This window comes from Zea mays, chromosome 7 (assembly GCF_902167145.1).
Source record: "Zea mays cultivar B73 chromosome 7, Zm-B73-REFERENCE-NAM-5.0, whole genome shotgun sequence".
NCBI classification, from domain to species: domain Eukaryota; kingdom Viridiplantae; phylum Streptophyta; class Magnoliopsida; order Poales; family Poaceae; genus Zea; species Zea mays.
The window spans coordinates 78,158,326-78,175,942 of record NC_050102.1 but is presented as its reverse complement, the minus strand read 5'-3'; the positions used below and the strand labels follow the sequence as shown (position 1 = coordinate 78,175,942).

At 45.1% G+C, this 17,617-nt stretch overlaps 1 protein-coding gene across 1 annotated transcript; it reads right to left on the bottom strand.

Moving 5' to 3' along the window:
• Positions 1-540: 540 nt before the first annotated feature.
• LOC103632481 (uncharacterized protein YnbB) lies at positions 541-3,184 on the bottom strand. Its single transcript, XM_020541573.1, has 9 exons — positions 3,097-3,184; positions 2,464-2,525; positions 1,798-1,908; positions 1,625-1,687; positions 1,430-1,543; positions 1,176-1,325; positions 1,003-1,080; positions 717-938; positions 541-648 (listed from the first exon to the last, which is right to left on the bottom strand). The coding sequence occupies exons 1-9, from the start codon at positions 3,182-3,184 to the stop codon at positions 541-543; spliced, it is 996 nt and encodes a 331-aa protein (XP_020397162.1).
• Positions 3,185-17,617: the final 14,433 nt, after the last annotated feature.

Sequence of the window (17,617 nt, the reverse complement as noted above, 5' to 3'; positions counted from 1 at the left end):
TTGAGGAGTAATCAAGCATCCCAATTATCATCAAACCAGACAACACAAGGTTAGGGTTGTTCAATCTGACATGCTTTGCTAGTTCGACACATCCTGAGGGATCTACTCCAATTTTCGCTGCAGTTAAAAAAATAGTATTCAGAAGTATGTTATGAGAAACATATAATGCACGTGACTGATCACCAAGAACAGTTAGCATCATTGTGTCAGAAAATCTGCAGCATCAGAGAAACCAAAATGGGGACTAACTGAATGGCCTACAAGCATGTGTGGAAGTAGTTTAAATTATCCATTAAAAATAGGAATGGTCCTGTTGCAACAACGAAGACACATTATTGATCATTATTTTATAATTATTTTATCACCATGGCAAAAATAGATATGGCATATGCTATGAGTTAGAGACATACCTTTTGTTATTGTCATCTCAATCTAGTCGGCTTAAATAAGTTGATCCATAAGCTAGATTATATAATCCTGTAAGGAAATAAACAGGGCCTTACAATGTCATGCTTGTGTTTATGTACACGTGCTAGCTAGTTATCTAAGGCTAGATTTCACCTGCACAATATCATGACGAGGAACCCTCGGAAGTGGTTCAACTTTGTATCCCTTGGCTGACATGACTTCCGCAATGAGCAAACCTCCCTGTGGATCATATTATATCATCAAGTGCATGCATTGTATCTCCACCCATTTGCAGTTAGCAAACCTACTTTTACTGCTTCTCCAACCATTTGCGGACCAAGAAACAGGCCTTGAAACAGCGCACGCATAACATGGCCAGGTGTTGACCCAAATTCCACCCCAAGGCCAGGTGCAGATAGACGGGCTGCAGCTGCTTCGACTAAATGCTCCTTCCCAGCAACATAACCACCACAAGGCGCAATAGTTCCACCTGGATTCTTTATCAAACTTCCAGCAATCAAGTCTGCTCCCTGCCATGAAACACGAGATGAAAAAGGAATCGTCTTCAGGAGGAAGTGAAAATCATGGACATACCACCATTGCAGGTTCCGATATCTCAACAAATTCACCATAGCAATTATCAACCATCACCATGCAGTTTGGATTTTGCATCTGCAATGATATCAAAACCAGAAAAAAATTGTCACCACAGAGAAAAGCTACTATAGATACAGAAGGTTGATGGTCACAAAACACAACAATCTTGCCTTGATCAAACCTATAGCTTTGTGAATATCTGCTACACTTAAGCTCTTGCGCCACGAATATCCACACGATCTCTGTATGAAGGCACACCCAGTTTCCGGCCTGATGGAGCAAGCAAGAGCATCCCAATCAAGGCCACCATCTGCTACAAGCTATAACTTTAGTCTCATCAGTAACCATCCACACTTCCACAGGCTACAGCACATGGCGACACACAGTAGGCACTACAGGGTAGTGAAGAGAGAAATTGACGCACCGGAACTTCTCGGTACGTCACTCCGAAATCCTTGAGTGACCCTACATTGGCCGACCCCCTGATCCCAATCACCTCCTCCAAAGTGTCGTACGGGGGCCCAGCGACTGCCAGGAGCTGCAGGAATCCAACATTAATCAGTCTCAACTCTCAAATGTCACTGCCAAGAATAGTTCATTCAGTTCATCCTATCCCTACCTCATGCCCAGGCCTCAGAAGCGCAAACAACGCACAGGCAATGGCGTGGGTACCGGAGAAGAACTGGCAGCAGTGGAGCAATTAGTTGATTGATTCATCAAAGAGGAGAGGAGCTCGGTTACACAGTACTGTAACCATAAAAAACGAGATTGTGTTGTGTGCGGAGGTGGGACCTGCGGGCGCACAATGGCAGCCTCCACGCCAACAATGTCGGCGAAGACGGAGTCCAACGCTTCCCGGCCGCCACCGTCGTCGTGGTCGTACCCCGTGGACCCACCGAAATGCTGAAACAAACACACGCCACAAACGTGACTCTGTGTTCACCTGCGGTGTGAGCTCGGATGCCAAGCAGAGGACCAGGGTGAAACGAAGGGGAGCTCGGATGCCAAGCTTAATCAATATGCTCAACACAGCTAGCACGCAAATTGCAAACATGTAAGAACATCTATAGACAGCTCTACAAAGACAGATATCGTTTTCATTAAGAACTCATGAAGTCACAAACTTAGTAAATTACCATTCATTAAAACTGAGGTAGTTCAAAAGTTCATAATAAACATGATCGACAGCTGTATAGACAACATCCTTCAAAAGCATTCCAGCAGTAACATATGTTTCTTATGGTGGAGAAACAGACATAGCTTCACGAAGAACAAAAACAATTGGAGCTAAAAGCTAAACTGACACATGATAATTTGAGCATTAAAGCATTCAATAGACTCACAACCACGATGAAAAAAGGCTTCAACACATGGCCGTTTTGTCTCGGTCCACTGAACCAAATTCTGCTCGTGGCGAAAGGAATCATGATTTTCTGACCACTCTTCCAAATCCTTTACTGTGTACATGAAGTATCTACAAAATAATTGCAGCCTTCTAAGGTACTTGAAGGATAAAAAATCTTAAATAAAAAGATAAATAAGATACAAATGAACAAAACATCATGTGTGTGGAACCGCAGATGTAATATGAAAACCAGGAAAATTACAAAATATTCAATGTCGCTCGTTCTACTGGTAAGACACAAATGGATTTATTAAGCATGGCATGGTTCATTAGACACCAAGCTGGACACAAGAAAACCGAGAAGGGACTATCACATAACTTTTGCACGGGTTTGATCAGTCTCAGCCAAGTTTACTATCTATGTTTATTGGTTAAATTGAACTAAAATTGCCACACATGTTATGTACAGATTCACGGATCAATCACATGAAGGGAAAGTGCGCTAGAAAGATATGCATGTTTCCCGTTAACAAAGTCACCCACAAACTAAACAGAGATAGTAAACTTGCCTCAATGCTCAACTATTCTATAATCTATTTTTTTACTCAGCTATATCCCCACCAGAAAAGAATTCAGTTGTTGAATCATCATAACCAATCTTCTATATATGCATCAGAGAATCAGAGATCTCAAGGTATAATTCAAAGAATCAGAGATCACACTGGATACTTAATTTCTATCTATACAAAAGTGGTAGTTGGTGTTAGACGATTCCCTGCCGATGCGGAAGAGCTCGATGAGGTTGTAGAACTGGCCGTGGATGTCACCACACATAGTGACGGGGCAACGCACGGGCTGTACGTTCCACTCCTCGATGAGGATCGCCTATGCCTGCTCGCATAGCGCCTTGACCTCCACTGCCTGCATGAACTTGCAATCCCATAGCTACGAGATCTGGTGGTCCAGATCCGTGTGTGACGGCGTCACCACTACGGTTCTGCTCTACCTCATACATCCCCTTCCCTCCCCTTACCTAGTTCCTGCCGCTGCCACCCCAGCAGGCACAGCCGAGGAGGAGTAGGACCCAGCAAGGCCGCCGGTGTGGAGGGGTGCTAGGGGTATTTGTTTTGCGGGGAAATGCGGGCAGGATGGTGGGTGGATCCGTCGAGATCCTCGGTTCCCTTGCGATAGAAGCGGATGGCGGGCGGCACGATAGGCGAGAGGTAGAGTGGGCAGGGAAACACGAAGGGCGGGATGGCGGGTGGGGAAACGCGGAGCTCGACGCGAGAGGGGCGGGTTTGCAGAGCTGGGCCGGCCAAGATCCTCGCATGTCTGCGAGGAGAGCAGGCTGGAGGTTGGCAAGGCTCACAGCGAGGAGATCGAGCTGGTGGTTGCCTGGTTGGTGCGGAGCTCGGCCGACCGAGATCGTCGCGACGAGGAGGATGGAGGTTGCCGAGCGCATCGGGGACGCCGTGGATCCTGGAGCGCACGAACCGGCGGTAGAACCCCTCGAGGTCCTCCTCCTCCGACACAGAGACGCCGTCGAGGGTGAAGTCGCGACACCCGTCGGCGTCGCCGCGCACGGCACGGCCGTCCCGCCCCACGCGAACTCCAGCGCGGATGAGACACCCGAGGTGAGGTTCCGGATGCGGCCGATCACCTCGACCGGGTGCTCCGTGGCGCCGCCGCCCTCGTCGGCCCTCCTCCACCGCCATCTCCCGTCGCGTCCACCGTGTGCTCAGCAGGCGATGGAGTCGCCACCAGGTGTCGCGGCGTGGCTGGAGGCGGAGCAGACCGCCCCGTCTTCGCCCTAGCTAGGGCTGCGATGGGAAGAGAGGGAGACTGCCCCGTCTGCAGGAACCAGATGTGCCATTGGGAGGGGAGGGGACGGGAGGCAGGGCGGCGGTTGCGGGTGGAAGCTGGCAAGCGGCGAGCGGGAAGATGGAGGCCGCGGGTCGGGTGGCGGCTGGTAAGCGACGAGGGCGCTGGAGACCACGGGACTGCTGAAGATTAGGGTTTTCCATTTGCCGTATGTCATGGGCTGCGGTGCGCGGGATGGACTGCGGGATCGGACGGCTGAGATTTACACGATAGAATGGACGGCTGAGATCGCAGAACGGCAGAACGGCAGAACGGCAGACTACCCTTACCTTCTTAATAAGTAGTAGAGATGTAGCATTTACTCCCAAATACACGAAAGTACGATACATTGGGTTTGTTACCGGTTAGTAGCTCATACGACGTCTTCTTGAGGAGGCGATGAAGGTAGACCCTGTTGATGGCGTGGCAAGCAGTGTTAACGGCTTCCGTCCAAAAGCACTTGGGGGTCTTGAACTCTCCTAGCATCGTCCTCGCCATGTCGATGAGCGTCCTGTTCTTTCTCTCTACCACACCATTTTGCTGTGGTGTGTAGGGAGCAGAGAACTCGTGCTTGATCCCTTCTTCTTCAAGGAACTCCTCCACTTGAAGGTTCTTGAACTCGGACCCGTTGTCGCTCCTTATCTTTTTCACTTTGAGCTCAAACTCATTTTGAGCCCTCCTGAGGAAGCGCTTGAGGGTCCCTTGGGTTTCAGACTTATCCTGCAAAAAGAACACCCAAGTGAAGCGGGAAAAGTCATCAACAATAACTAAACCATACTTACTTCCTCCTATGCTCAGATAGGCGACGGGTCCGAAGAGGTCCATATGCAGCAGCTCCAGGGGTCTTGAAGTGGTCATCACATTCTTGCTGTGATGCGCTCCTCCCACCTGTTTCCCTGCTTGACAAGCTGCACAAGGTCTATCTTTTTCGAAATGAACATTGGTTAGACCTATCACATGTTCTCCCTTTAGAAGCTTGTGAAGGTTCTTCATCCCCACATGTGCTAAGCGGCGATGCCACAGCCAGCCCATGCAAGTCTTAGCCATTAAGCATGCATCTAGACCGGCCTCTTCTTTTGCAAAATCAACTAAATAAAGTTTGCCGTCTAATACACCCTTAAAAGCTAGTGAGCCATCACTTCTTCTAAAAACACATTAGAGATAGAGTGCTCATTAGAAATTGCAATTTTACCTAACCCTTTTACCTTGCCTTGATTCCCATCACCGAATATGATTGAATCTTGGGAATCTTTATTCTTGACGTAGGAGGTGAACATCTTCTTCTCCCCCGTCATATGGTTTGTGCATCCGCTGTCGATAATCCAGCTTGAACCCCCGGATGCATAAACCTGCAAGGCAAATTTAGGCTTGGGTTTTAGGTACCCAACTCATGTTGGGTCCTACAAGGTTAGCACAAATATCTTTAGGGACCCAAATGCAAGTTTTGTCTCCCTTGCATTTTGCCCCTAACTTCCTAGCAATTACTTTTCTATCCTTTCTACAAATTGCAAATGAAGTATTCAAAGCACAATAAATTGTAGAAGGTTCATTCACTACTTTCCTAGGAGCATGAATAACATTCTTTCTAGGCACATGATGAATAGCATTTCTCCTAGACATATTTCTACCATGCATAACATGAGAACTAGAAGCAGTCATAGCATAAGAGTCATAAGCATGTGAATCAAACACATCATGACCTCTAAAAGCATTTCTAGAATATCTCCTATCATAGTACATAAAAGCATGGTTCTTTTGCACATTACTAGCCATAGGGGCCTTCCCCTTTTCCTTGGCGAGAATGGGAGCCTTATGGCTTGTTAAATTCTTAGCTTCTCTCTTGAAGCCAAGTCCATCCTTAATTGAGGGGTGTCTACCAATTGTGTAGGCATCCCTTGCAAATTTTAGCTTATCAAAATCATTCTTGCTAGTCTTAAGTTGAGCATTAAGACTAGCCAGTTCATCATTAAGCTTGGAAATTGAAACTAGGTGTTCACTACAAGCATCAATGTCAAAATCTTTACACCTAGTACAAGTTTCAACATGTTCTACACAAGAATTGGATTTATTTGCTACTTCTAATTTAGCATTTAAATCATTGTTGACACCTTTCAAAGTAGAAATGGTTTCATGACAAGTAGATAGTTCAAAAGAAAGCATTTCATTTCTTTTAACTTCTAAAGTATAGGATTTTTGTGCCTCAACAAATTTATCATGCTCTTCATACAACAAATCCTCTTGCTTTTCTAAAAGTATATTCTTTTCATTCAAGGCATCAATTAATTCATTAATTTTGTCTATCTTAGATCTATCTAAGCCCTTGAACAAGCATGAATAATCTACTTCATCCTCATCACTAGATTCGTCCTCACTTGAAGAAGCATAGGTAGAGTTACGAGTACATACCTTCTTCTCCCTTGCCATGAGGCATGTGTGACGCTCGTTGGGGAAGAGGGTTGATTTGTTGAAGGCGGTGGCGGCGAGTCCTTCATTGTCGGAGTCGGACGAGGAGCAATCCGAGTCCCACTCCTTGCCTAGATGCGCCTCGCCCTTTGCCTTCTTGTAATGCTTCTTCTTTTCCCTCTTGTTTCCCTTTTCCTGGTCACTATCATTATCGGGACAGTTAGCAATAAAATGACCAAGCTTACCACATTTGAAGCATGATCGCTTCCCCTTGGTCTTAGTCTTGCTCGGCTGTCCATTGCGACCCTTTAGCACCGTCTTGAATCTCTTGATAATGAGGGCCATTTCTTCTTCATTAAGACCGGCCGCCTCAATTTGCGCCACCTTGCTGGGTAGCGCCTCCTTGTTCCCTGTGGCTTTGAGAGCAAAAGGTTGCGGCTCGTTGATCGGTCCATTCAAGGCGTCGTCCACATACCTTGCCTCCTTGATCATCATTCGCCCGCTGACGAATTTTCCTAGGACTTCTTCGGGCGACATTTTGGTGTACCTGGGATTCTCACGAATATTATTCACCAAATGAGGATCAAGAACGGTAAAGGACCTGAGCATTAGTCGGACGACGTCGTGGTCCGTCCATCGCGTGCTTCCGTAGCTCCTTATTTTGTTGATAAGGGTCTTGAGCCGGTTGTATGTCTGAGTTGGCTCCTCGCCCCTTATCATCGCGAACCGTCCAAGCTCGCCCTCCACCAACTCCATTTTGGTGAGCAAGGTAGCGTCATTTCCCTCATGAGAGATCTTGAGGGTATCCCAGATTTGCTTGGCGTTATCCAAGCCACTCACTTTATTATATTCATCCCTGCACAATGAGGCTAGAAGAACAGTAGTAGCTTGTGCATTCTTATGGATTTGCTCATTAATGAATATAGGACTATCCGAACTATTAAAGTGCATTCCACTATCTACAATCTCCCATATGCTAGGATGGAGAGAGAATAGGTGACTACGCATTTTGTGGCTCCAAAATCCGTAGTCCTCCCCATCAAAGTGTGGGGGCTTGCCGAGTGGAATAGAAAGCAAATGTGAATTTGAACTTTGCGGAATACGAGAGTAGTCAAAAGAAAAGTTAGAATTAACCGGTTTCCTTTGTTTGTCGTGGTCGTCGTCCTTTTGGGAAGAAGAGGACTCATCGCTGTCGTAGTAGACGATCTCCTTGATGCGTCTTGTCTTCTTCTTCCCATCTCTTCGCTTGTGGCCCGAGCCCGAGTCATTGGACTTGTCATCCCTTGGCTCGTTGACGAAGGACTCCTTCTCCTTGTCGTTGATCACAATTCCCTTCCCCTTAGGATCCATCTCTTCGGGCGGTTAGTCCCTTTCTTGAAGAGAACGGCTCTGATACCAATTGAGAGCACCTAGAGGGGGGGGTGAATAGGTGATCCTGTAAAAACTTAAACTTAAGCCACAAAAACTTGTTAAGGGTTAGTACAAGTATGGCCAAGTGGCTAGAGAGAACTCAAAACACGATAACCACAAGAAAGCAATCACAGAGTTGACACGGTGGTTATCCCGTGGTTCGGCCAAGTACAAAACTTGCCTACTCCACGTTGTGGCGTCCCAACGGACGAGAGTTGCACTCAACTCCTCTCAAGTGATCCAATGATCAACTTGAATACCACGGTGTTTTTCTTTCCTTTGATCTTTTCCCGTTTGCGAGGAATCTCCACAACTTGGAGTCTCTCGCCCTTACAATTGAGTTCACAAAGAAATACGGAGTAAAGTGGGAATGAGCAACGCACACAAGACTCGAAAATCAGAGCAACAACACGCACACAAGTCGCAACAAGAGCTCGCAACGCAACACAAAGAGTTCACAACTCCACAAGAGCTCTATATGCTATCACAATGAAACGAATGCGTGAGATTGATGTCTTGGTGCTTAGAAGAGTTGTAGGAATGCTTGGTATACTCCTCCATGCGCCTAGGGGTCCCTTTTATAGCCCCAAGGCAGCTAGGAGCCGTTGGGAACAAATCTGGAAGGCCATCTTTGCCTTCTGTCTCGTGGCGCACCGGACAGTCCGGTGCACACCGGACACTGTCCGGTGCCCGATTTGTTTCGTTAAACAGCGCATCCGACCGTTGCTGTCAGAGTCAGATCTGCGCACCGTTGGCGCACCGGACATGTCCGGTGCACACCGGACAGTCCGGTGCTTCCTTCCGACCGTTGGCTCGGCCACGTGTCGCGCGCCGATCGCGCGGCCAACCGTTGGCCCGGCCGACCGTTGGCTCACCGGACAGTCCGGTGCACACCGGACAGTCTGGTGAATTTTAGCCGAAGTCGCCGGAGAAAAACCCGAGAGCGGCCTCTTCGGCTGGGGCAGCCTGGCGCACCGGACACTGTCCTGTGCACCACCGGACACTGTCCGGTGCACCACCGGACAGTCCGGTGCCCCAGACCGAAACAGCCTCTTGGCTGTACACAGCCAAGTCTTCTCTTCTCTTCTTCTTTCTGTTTCTAACACTTAGACAAGATGTTAGTACACAAAACCAATGTACTAAGGCTTAGAAACATACCTTTACTTGTGATTTGCAACTTGTCCATCCATGGGCATATTTTCACATTTTGGCACCTGTGTTTGCACTTAATCACCAAAATACTTAGAAATGGCCCAAGGGCACATTTCCCTTTCAAAAACGATCTAGCACCGCGAAGGGGCTACTGTTGGGACCATGCTTCGTCGCCGAAGGTCCTGCAGGAAGAAACAGCTTCGGCTGAAGCTGTCTGCACGTGGTGGCCGAAGGTTGCTGTTCATGAAGCTTCGGAATTACGAACCGACTTAAAAGTAGAATGACCTTTTAGTCCATAAGTGTTTGAGTCGTTGTTGTAAACTTTTATGAGGGGCATGATTGTAATTCCTCACAGGCTGTGTCTTGTGCCTATAAATAGTGAACAGTACTCCTTTACTGTTCACGCATTCTTGTAATTGCAATCGCGTCACTCGGAAATCAATCTTTGCCAAGGCAAAGGTACATATGTATCTAATATTTGAGTACATTAAATTGATATAACATAAAAATGATGCTATTCATTTATAATTCATTTGTCTTTAATGCTTTGTATTTCATATTATTTTTCTATTAGAGTTCAATTACGAAGATTTAACCTTCGTAATTGTATCGTCTTTAACCTTCGTCCGAAGTTCATTAATCCTTAAAGGAATAATGCTTCATCGGACGAAGGGCATTAACGTTTAACATTTTATGTTGCCTTGTTCTTAATTCATAGCATTTGAGAACGAGTCCCCAACATGTGCTTTCGGTTGCCGTGAACCCAGTCTGGTCTTAAGAAACCTGGTGGCGAGTTGACATATGCAAGGGTTAAGTGCTACATATGTCATGTGGTTGGAGATCCCCAGCTGGGTATTAATCGATTCGGATCACCGTTACTTCTCGGATATGAAGACTTGGTCACTGCCCTACACGTAGCAATCCAGTGAAATGAAGGGTTGATAAAAGACGACTAGTATAGGCCAAGTGCTTGAATTAGGGTAGAGAGAACTCTAGATGCAGGTAACTTAACCTGATAATAAAACTGGATTTTTAAGGATTCACTCATAGTAAGCATTTCTGCAAATAGAGTCTTTGATTCTTGATAAACCATACCTTGATTCCCAAGAGCCAGCATATCCTTGAGGGTCTTTTTCCTTAGACGGGTAAGACTTGCGAAAGTACACTTCATACTCAGGGTTTTCGAACCCATGTTGTTGCATGTACTAGAATTGTGCTGTTGTTGATGGTATTAAGCGCCGGTGGGCACGACCTTCTTATAAGTCTAAGTACTTCTTCTATACTTCTTATTGAGGATTGTCATGGAGCTAGCATATATTTCAAAACTATAAATAATTTATAACAGTTCAAAGTTATTTCTTTGAATCACTTTTGTAATCACTCCGATCATGTACAATGTAAACTTGATGTAACTTGTAAAATTTGGTAATAAGATTTCCGCTGCAAATTGTTGGTGTGTGATTTGTGTTTACTTAATCCTGCGATCCTGGTTGTAAGTGGTTTATCCGAGGTCCTTGGGACACTCGGACAGATCCTGTTAAATTATCTGGTGCACATGCATAGCCATCTGAGGCCTTTGAGACAAGGGGCAGGTGCATGTGGGCCCAATAAATTGGGAGGTTCTGCCACAGCTAGTATCGGAGCAAGATTAAGTATAATACGGTCACATACGTATTTTTAAAACAAAGTTTTGGTTTCGAAAACCTATATTCAACTAAACAAATTGTTTGGTTTTGAAAAACATATTTGAAAAACTATAATGCTAGTGACATCCTCTGTTAAGCCCTAAATTAAGGACTATCAGGTGGCTTAGTTCAAAACACAAACCCACAACCGGGTGGATATTGCATACATGTGTATTGTTATTTTGAGGGCCATTCAGTTTGGAATGGATCGACACTCAGGTAAGGTGAGATGTGAGAGCATGACCGAACAAACGTCAGTCTAGGGGAGTGCTTAATTGTGGCACTTGATTATATACATGTTCTACATATGTATATATGAAGGCTGCGATATGGAGTAATTACTTTTCTGGGAATCCAGTACCCCATGGATGTGTATGGGTATACAGACATGGGAATACTGAGAAATGTAATGTACTTGCAACGACGCACCTACGCTCAGGTAAGAAGGTGAGTTACCATAATGAGTTGCCCTATGGTTAAAGTGTGGCAACGACGCCTATGCGTGGCTCGGCGCTTAATGAAGAGCTGGCCTCCATATAGCAATATAGGGAGTATAAACCGTGATAAACTGTCATGTGTGAACTGCATCATGGGAAAATGGGCTGTGATGGAATCTTCTCTAGGTACACTAACCTCGAAAACGTATGTGTAGCTGACGACTAGCAAAATACCGAGAGAGTCGTAAGTATGCCACCGAGATAGAACGCTATTGCCACATTATGTTGGCAAAATTGGTGAGGACATGTAGGACGAGCATGCATCCTGATTGTTGCATCATGTTTGTCACCTATACATCTAAAATGCTTCTCTCATCTTTATTCCAGTAAACAGTGATTGTGGATAATGTGGTGTAATGTTGTATTATGAACTTCGATGAAATAGTTGTCCTCCGTTTTTAGGTAACCTCTTAGGGTGTTATATGTGTTTGCTCTTGTGCTTGATGTGCTGATAGAAGGTTGGTGACTTGTTTGCATAAACCCAAAACTAGGCCATATTCTTATTTAGTGCACCACGACCCAAATTTGAATTTTCCGTTATCACTCCATGACCAAACGAATGCAAATAAATGCTTAGATAATCTCTTTATTGGACCTAAGATGTACTCGGACTTCAAATAAGGATCTTGAGTCCGTGATCTTGGCAAATAACTTGTAACTCCCTTAGTGGTCGTGTTTCAATCCTACATCCTTCCCTTGCTCAGTTGATGCAGGTTGAGGTCTCTATTGTATTCGGCCTCTCCTTGTGGATTATCTTGTCGCTTTATCAACCCAACCTAGGAAAGTCCTGCCTGATCATCTTCTTTATTTGATGCCTTTGGTTTCCTCATATCTATCAAAGGCATACCAACTTAATCTTATGATTGTTTTCCCTCTGTATCCAATAGATACTAATCCTTGACCTTGTGATCTCTATGATGGGCATAGAAATATGCTTGGGCTGAAGTAACAATCTCCCATCATACTCCTTTTATCAAGTTTAGGTTACGGCCATGTCTTGTTCATTTCCTCGGGCCATGATCTATTTGGCTCTCTACTGGTAACCATTATTACAGGTGGAGTATCTCTTTATATATTGTCACCCTTGCTCAGTCTATTGGTGTGGCACGAGATTTCTTATTGGTTATGTCTGGTAATGGTGTTATGACTAAAACCGATGGTGCCGCGCCGAAACCGAGGGCCTCCTGTGAATGTACACACATAGTTGTGCTACTCGGCACGCGCTGGTATCACGATTAGTAGTTTTAATCCATTATGAGACTATATCAATGTGTTATCTTGGCACAATCTAGTTTTACCACATGAGATTCATTATTGGTGTTGTTCGGTAATGGTGTCACGATTAATGACTTATGGTGCCACCGCGAAACTGAGAGCCCCTTGTGAATGTACATGCAAGGTTATGTTGCTTGGCGCATGCTGGTATCGAGGTTTCTGGTCATGATCCATTATGGAACTACCCTAATATGTTATCTTCCGTAGATCTCTTCCTTGAAACGATTTCGGTGTTGGTTGTCAAAGTGACCAAGCAACATCTATCATCTCTATTGGATCAAAAGGGCATACCACTTTTATGTGTGGTCTCTTTTCTTTTGATCTTGGTAGTGGCTACTCATACAAGTTCCCTTTACGTCCTTTGTGTAAAGGTGAAGCCTTGGAGCTTTTAGTGTTGGAAGACAACTGATTAGCTCTTAAAATGGAGATTGGTTTTCCCTGCTGAGATGCAGGAGTTTGTTCATTTACTCTCTTATTTAATCCATGTATTCCCGAACCAAGTCATTTCATCTCACATGAAGAAACGGATGAACAACATGACCAAATGGATTTCTACCCAAATACATGATCTCTTGTTAACAAATAGCTCTCAACCCTGATTTGCCGATGGATAATAAGAGGACCTGCTCAATGTCAAAAGTAGTTCAACAAGTTGGTTTTTACTAACTTGTAACTGCCCAATGAACACAGGTTGAGTTTAGAGATCGTTTAATCGAGTTGTCTAAACTCACTTTAGTTCAGCCTATCCTGAAGAAAACCTGGTGAAGATCAAGTGAAGGTTATGAACATATGCGCAGATCTTGTGCCGTATTGGATTAGATTATGAGCATATGTATCTTAACCCTACATTGTTGGTCGAGGTACTTTGCCATCCTCAGCTAACTGTTAATAGCCTAACCACAGCTCTAGTCGTGTCTCGATCGTCTCACGTATGGTTTTCCAACGTGGGTGATCAAGTCGAGCCATGATTAGTGCTGGATAAAATGGACTGGTTGCAAAGACCGCATCTACAGATCCCTTCGCTGGTAATTTTTCAAGTCTCTATCATTTTATTGGACTTGGATTCTCTGGCTAACACAAGTTAACTATGATGTTATTCAACATTCACACATGTCTCGTGTGCTATGAACTTATCGTGACCACTTGTTGGTAAACCTCTTTCTGTGTGTTTTACCCAAGAGGTTGTAACTAATTCTGTTTGGGTAAAGTCGTATATCTACCGCTCGCTCAATAGACTCAGATAGTACAGTGTCATCAGAAAAAGCAAACTGCACACATAGAACCTTATGTGTTCTTCTGGCACACATCGTCTCTATTGGTGGACATCTCTAAATTAGCTTAAGGCGATGCATGTTATGTCCAGTAGAGAAACAACATTCTGAGACACTTGCCTTTGCTTGGAACTGTCTTATGGTTATCGCTGATATGGACATGGGTTACATGCTTCTCTACTCTTAAAAGTCTTTCGCTCTGAATCTCGGGACGAGATTCTTTTAAGGGGGAGGGCTATAACATCCCAGGTGTTTATCGTTTGCTCGACCACGAGTGCGGACTTTAACACGTGATAGCGGTGGATAAAACGAATGTTAAATTTTATTCATCTTCGTCTATCGTGATTTTAATATCGCATCTGTTTAAAATTTAGTTATTTCTAAAGTGTCGAGTCTAGTGCCAATTTAAAATTAATCGATTAAGACGAACTAAAATTGTCACTTAAGTATTTCGCTCGGTTTGAGCAATCTCTATAAATTCGGTAAATGCGCTACTTGGGGTAGGCTGTTTAAATAAACCGAAACCGGAACAATTGCTAGCCAATTCAGTTTCCTATTTCAAAATTCGAGAAAATAATATGCGTAGTCGTATAGCGCGTCGACCCTTTAATCAGCGCTAAAAATTCCAATTCAAAATATCTATGAATTTCTAAAAAAAGAAAGAAAGAAAGGAAAAATATCTCCAGCCGCCCTTCCCTTGATTTTTTTCCAGCCGCCGCCCTGTTCCTTTTTCCAGCCGCGCGCGTCATCCTTCTCTTTCCTCTGCCGCGCGCCGTTCTTATCTCCTGTGCACGCTCCTCTCTGCCAAGCTCCCCATGGCGCGCCCTCTTAGCCGCGCGCCTGGCAGCCGCTTCATCAAGCTCGGTGCTCCCTACGCGTGTCGGTCCCTGCTTGGAGCTCGCTCGCAACGCCCGGCGTTCTGCCTGTTCGTGCTCGCCCCTGCGCGCTCCATCTCCCTCTGCGCGCCTGGCCGGAGCTCCCTAGCTCGCCCCTGCGCTCGCCACTACCCTTGAGCCAGCCATCCCCGCTGTGAGTCCCTCCCGGCTCGGCATCAACGCTAGCGAACTTAGTCCCTGCGTCCTCCCTGCTGCTGTGTCCATGGTGCCTAGCTCGGATTTTTGCTTGGTCGCCCGCCGTTTCCCAGTGTCGGAGTCTCGCTCGGCCACGTCCTATCGAGGTTGTTCCTACACGCGTGCCCTGGTACCCCTGCTGGCTGTCGGGCCGACCGTCGGCAGCTCCCCGACCTCCGTCGTGCTCGTCAGCAAGTACTTCATGTCGGAGCAGCGGCTACGATGCCCTCCTTTGCGTCGTGCTCGCCAGATCGGGCATCGCGTCGTCGATCTGCGCATTTCCTGTTCGACAATCGCTTCCGCCTCCGTCGAACTCCTATTTGCCATGACGCCGAGCTCCTTCAACACTGCCCCACCCCGTTGTCGTTGTTCCGTCGCCTCACTTTGACGCCAGTCCCTACGTGATGCCTTCGACTTGTGTTCACGCTGACAAAAGAATCCCCAAGAGAATGTGGAGAAGCAAGCCCCTGGTCGATGCCCCCGAGTGCTCGGTGAAAGGCCTGAACAAGGATCATCGCCATTTGTGTGGAGTTCTAGTTAATATGGAGAAATTCCAAGAGTTGTGAATGGAGGAGAAAGTGAAGCTCAGTTTAATGCTCGCCAGGTGTTCGATCGAAGACTTTATTCGGAGACTATCAGTGTTCTCGCAAGCTTCGAGTCGGACTTACTTTGGATAAGAAATCCATGTTCGAGAGAAGAGAGGCCTATAAGCGCTCTCTTGGGGCACGACAAAGCACTTGAACCTGATGTTCATCGTCGTTCTTACAAATATCGGGTCGGTTCAGTCATGGTAAGTTGATTTATTATTTATGTTATTTGGATTTATGAGTGGAGTAATTAGATATATGGTAATCGTGATGATCCCTGTATTTAGCGCAGGCGCGTTGTGGTAGTTTAAATATATATGAAGTACGATGGAGTTAGTAATACGAAAGGTAGATTAATTTATGTGATATTCGGGCGAGCTGATGACGTAAAAGATAGTTTTAGTATTTCTATCGGTTGGTTAATAGATTTTCTAGTGTTATTATGTCGATTTGGTTAATTGATGTAGTCGATGCCCTGCTTAATTAGTCAGCTTATTCTAGGTTTGGTGTTTAGTTCGATATCATGAGGGATGTACAAATTACCTCGAGTAATTAACAGTGAATGGCATCGACCTATTTAATTAGTGTGGAATTCAAGATAATTAAGAAATGCGAATTAAAAGGGTAGTTAGATTGTTCTTATGCTGATTTTAAGATTTCGACTTTCAATAATGGTGAGTCTAACTTTATTAGACTTCCGATGATATATTGTAACTAAGGAGGATAATGTGTTTATAATTTATTCTTGCTTGATAATAGAATTAGATATGATTAAATAGAAGAAATGTGAGTGTTGTAGTTAGTATGTATAGTTTATTATTTTGTGATTATTGCGCTTAGTCGTATGTCGATAACTAGTGTTTCCGTATGAAATAGTACAACACCTCGCCGCTAGGTGTTTAATTCGTTGTCGTGTAGCAATTGTTTGTCTTGTGCTATTCTTGTTATATGCATTCATGTGCATAATGCATTTCATTTAGGTACGATAATTAATCACGTGATGCGGAGGAAAAGAGCCAAGTTGACCTCAAGATGGTGCAAGGAGTGGTCTTCTTCGCACAACGATGTCGTCAGTCGGACCAACTTGAAGGGCAGACTGAACGAGTACCAAGGCAAAGGATGGTCGCCAAGAGGACATCATCTAACAAACACTAACACAGTGTTTTCTAGACAAGCCCCGGTGCATTTGCCACCTCCTTGCTGTTTTAAAATCTTTATCACCTTGTTTGATGCATTAGGTGATAGGAGTTGTGTGCTAAACAATTGATGCATTTCCTTCCTTGGAAAATTGAATACCCTTCCTTGACATCCTTTTATGAAAAAGATTTTTATGATGCTTAGCCTTGCTTTAGAAAAACAAAATGTTTTGTTTTTAAACAAAAGGTGATGCTTCACAGTGGATGGGAGTTTTTACAAAGAAAAGACTGATGATGGTGGATCCATCACGGCCGTGATGGGTTCAACATCTGAAAAGATGTACCTCTGTCAGGTACCAAACTTTGGGTCTTAAATAATAAAGCTGAGACCGGCCGGGTGACTTGCACGAGAAGGAAGTCTCGGTGTAGTGTCTCTGTCTGAGTCGATTAAGGATCGTACCGATGTAGGCTTGATGATTGAGGACCTTTTAACTGGCCACATGCCTCGTCATGGGTAAGCTTTGCCTCGGGCATACTAATACCAGAAAGGCCAACCCGCAATGGGAGTGGAGAGATGGCGAGAGTAGCGTGTACCCTCCGTGGCAAGAGGCTGGACGGTGGTGTATCTGTGCTCTCGGTTGGCGTGAATCCGGTCTGGTCTTAAGAAACCCGGTGGCGAGTTGACATATGCAAGGGTTAAGTGCTACATATGTCGTGTGGTTGGAGATCCCCAGCAGGGTATTAATCGATTCGGATCGCCGTTACTTCTCGGATATGAAGACTTGGTCACTGCCCTACACGTAGCAATCCAGTGAAATGAAGGGTTGATAAAAGATAGCTAGTATAGGCCAAGTGCTTGAACTAGGGTAGAAAGAACTCTAGATGCAGGTAACTTTACTTAACCTGATAATAAAACTGGAT

What these genes read in the sequence shown, in the direction of transcription:
- LOC103632481 (XM_020541573.1), bottom strand. Translation starts at nt 3,184, where the DNA reads ATGTGTGGTGACATCCACGGCCAGTTCTACAACCTCATCGAGCTCTTC. An exon ending in TTCTGAGGCCTGGGCATGAG is followed by an intron (nt 1,544 to 1,624) that starts GTAGGGATAGGA and finishes GGATTCCTGCAG; the next exon opens with CTCCTGGCAGTCGCTGGGCC. An exon ending in TATCGGAACCTGCAATGGTG is followed by an intron (nt 939 to 1,002) that starts GTATGTCCATGA and finishes GTTTCATGGCAG; the next exon opens with GGAGCAGACTTGATTGCTGG.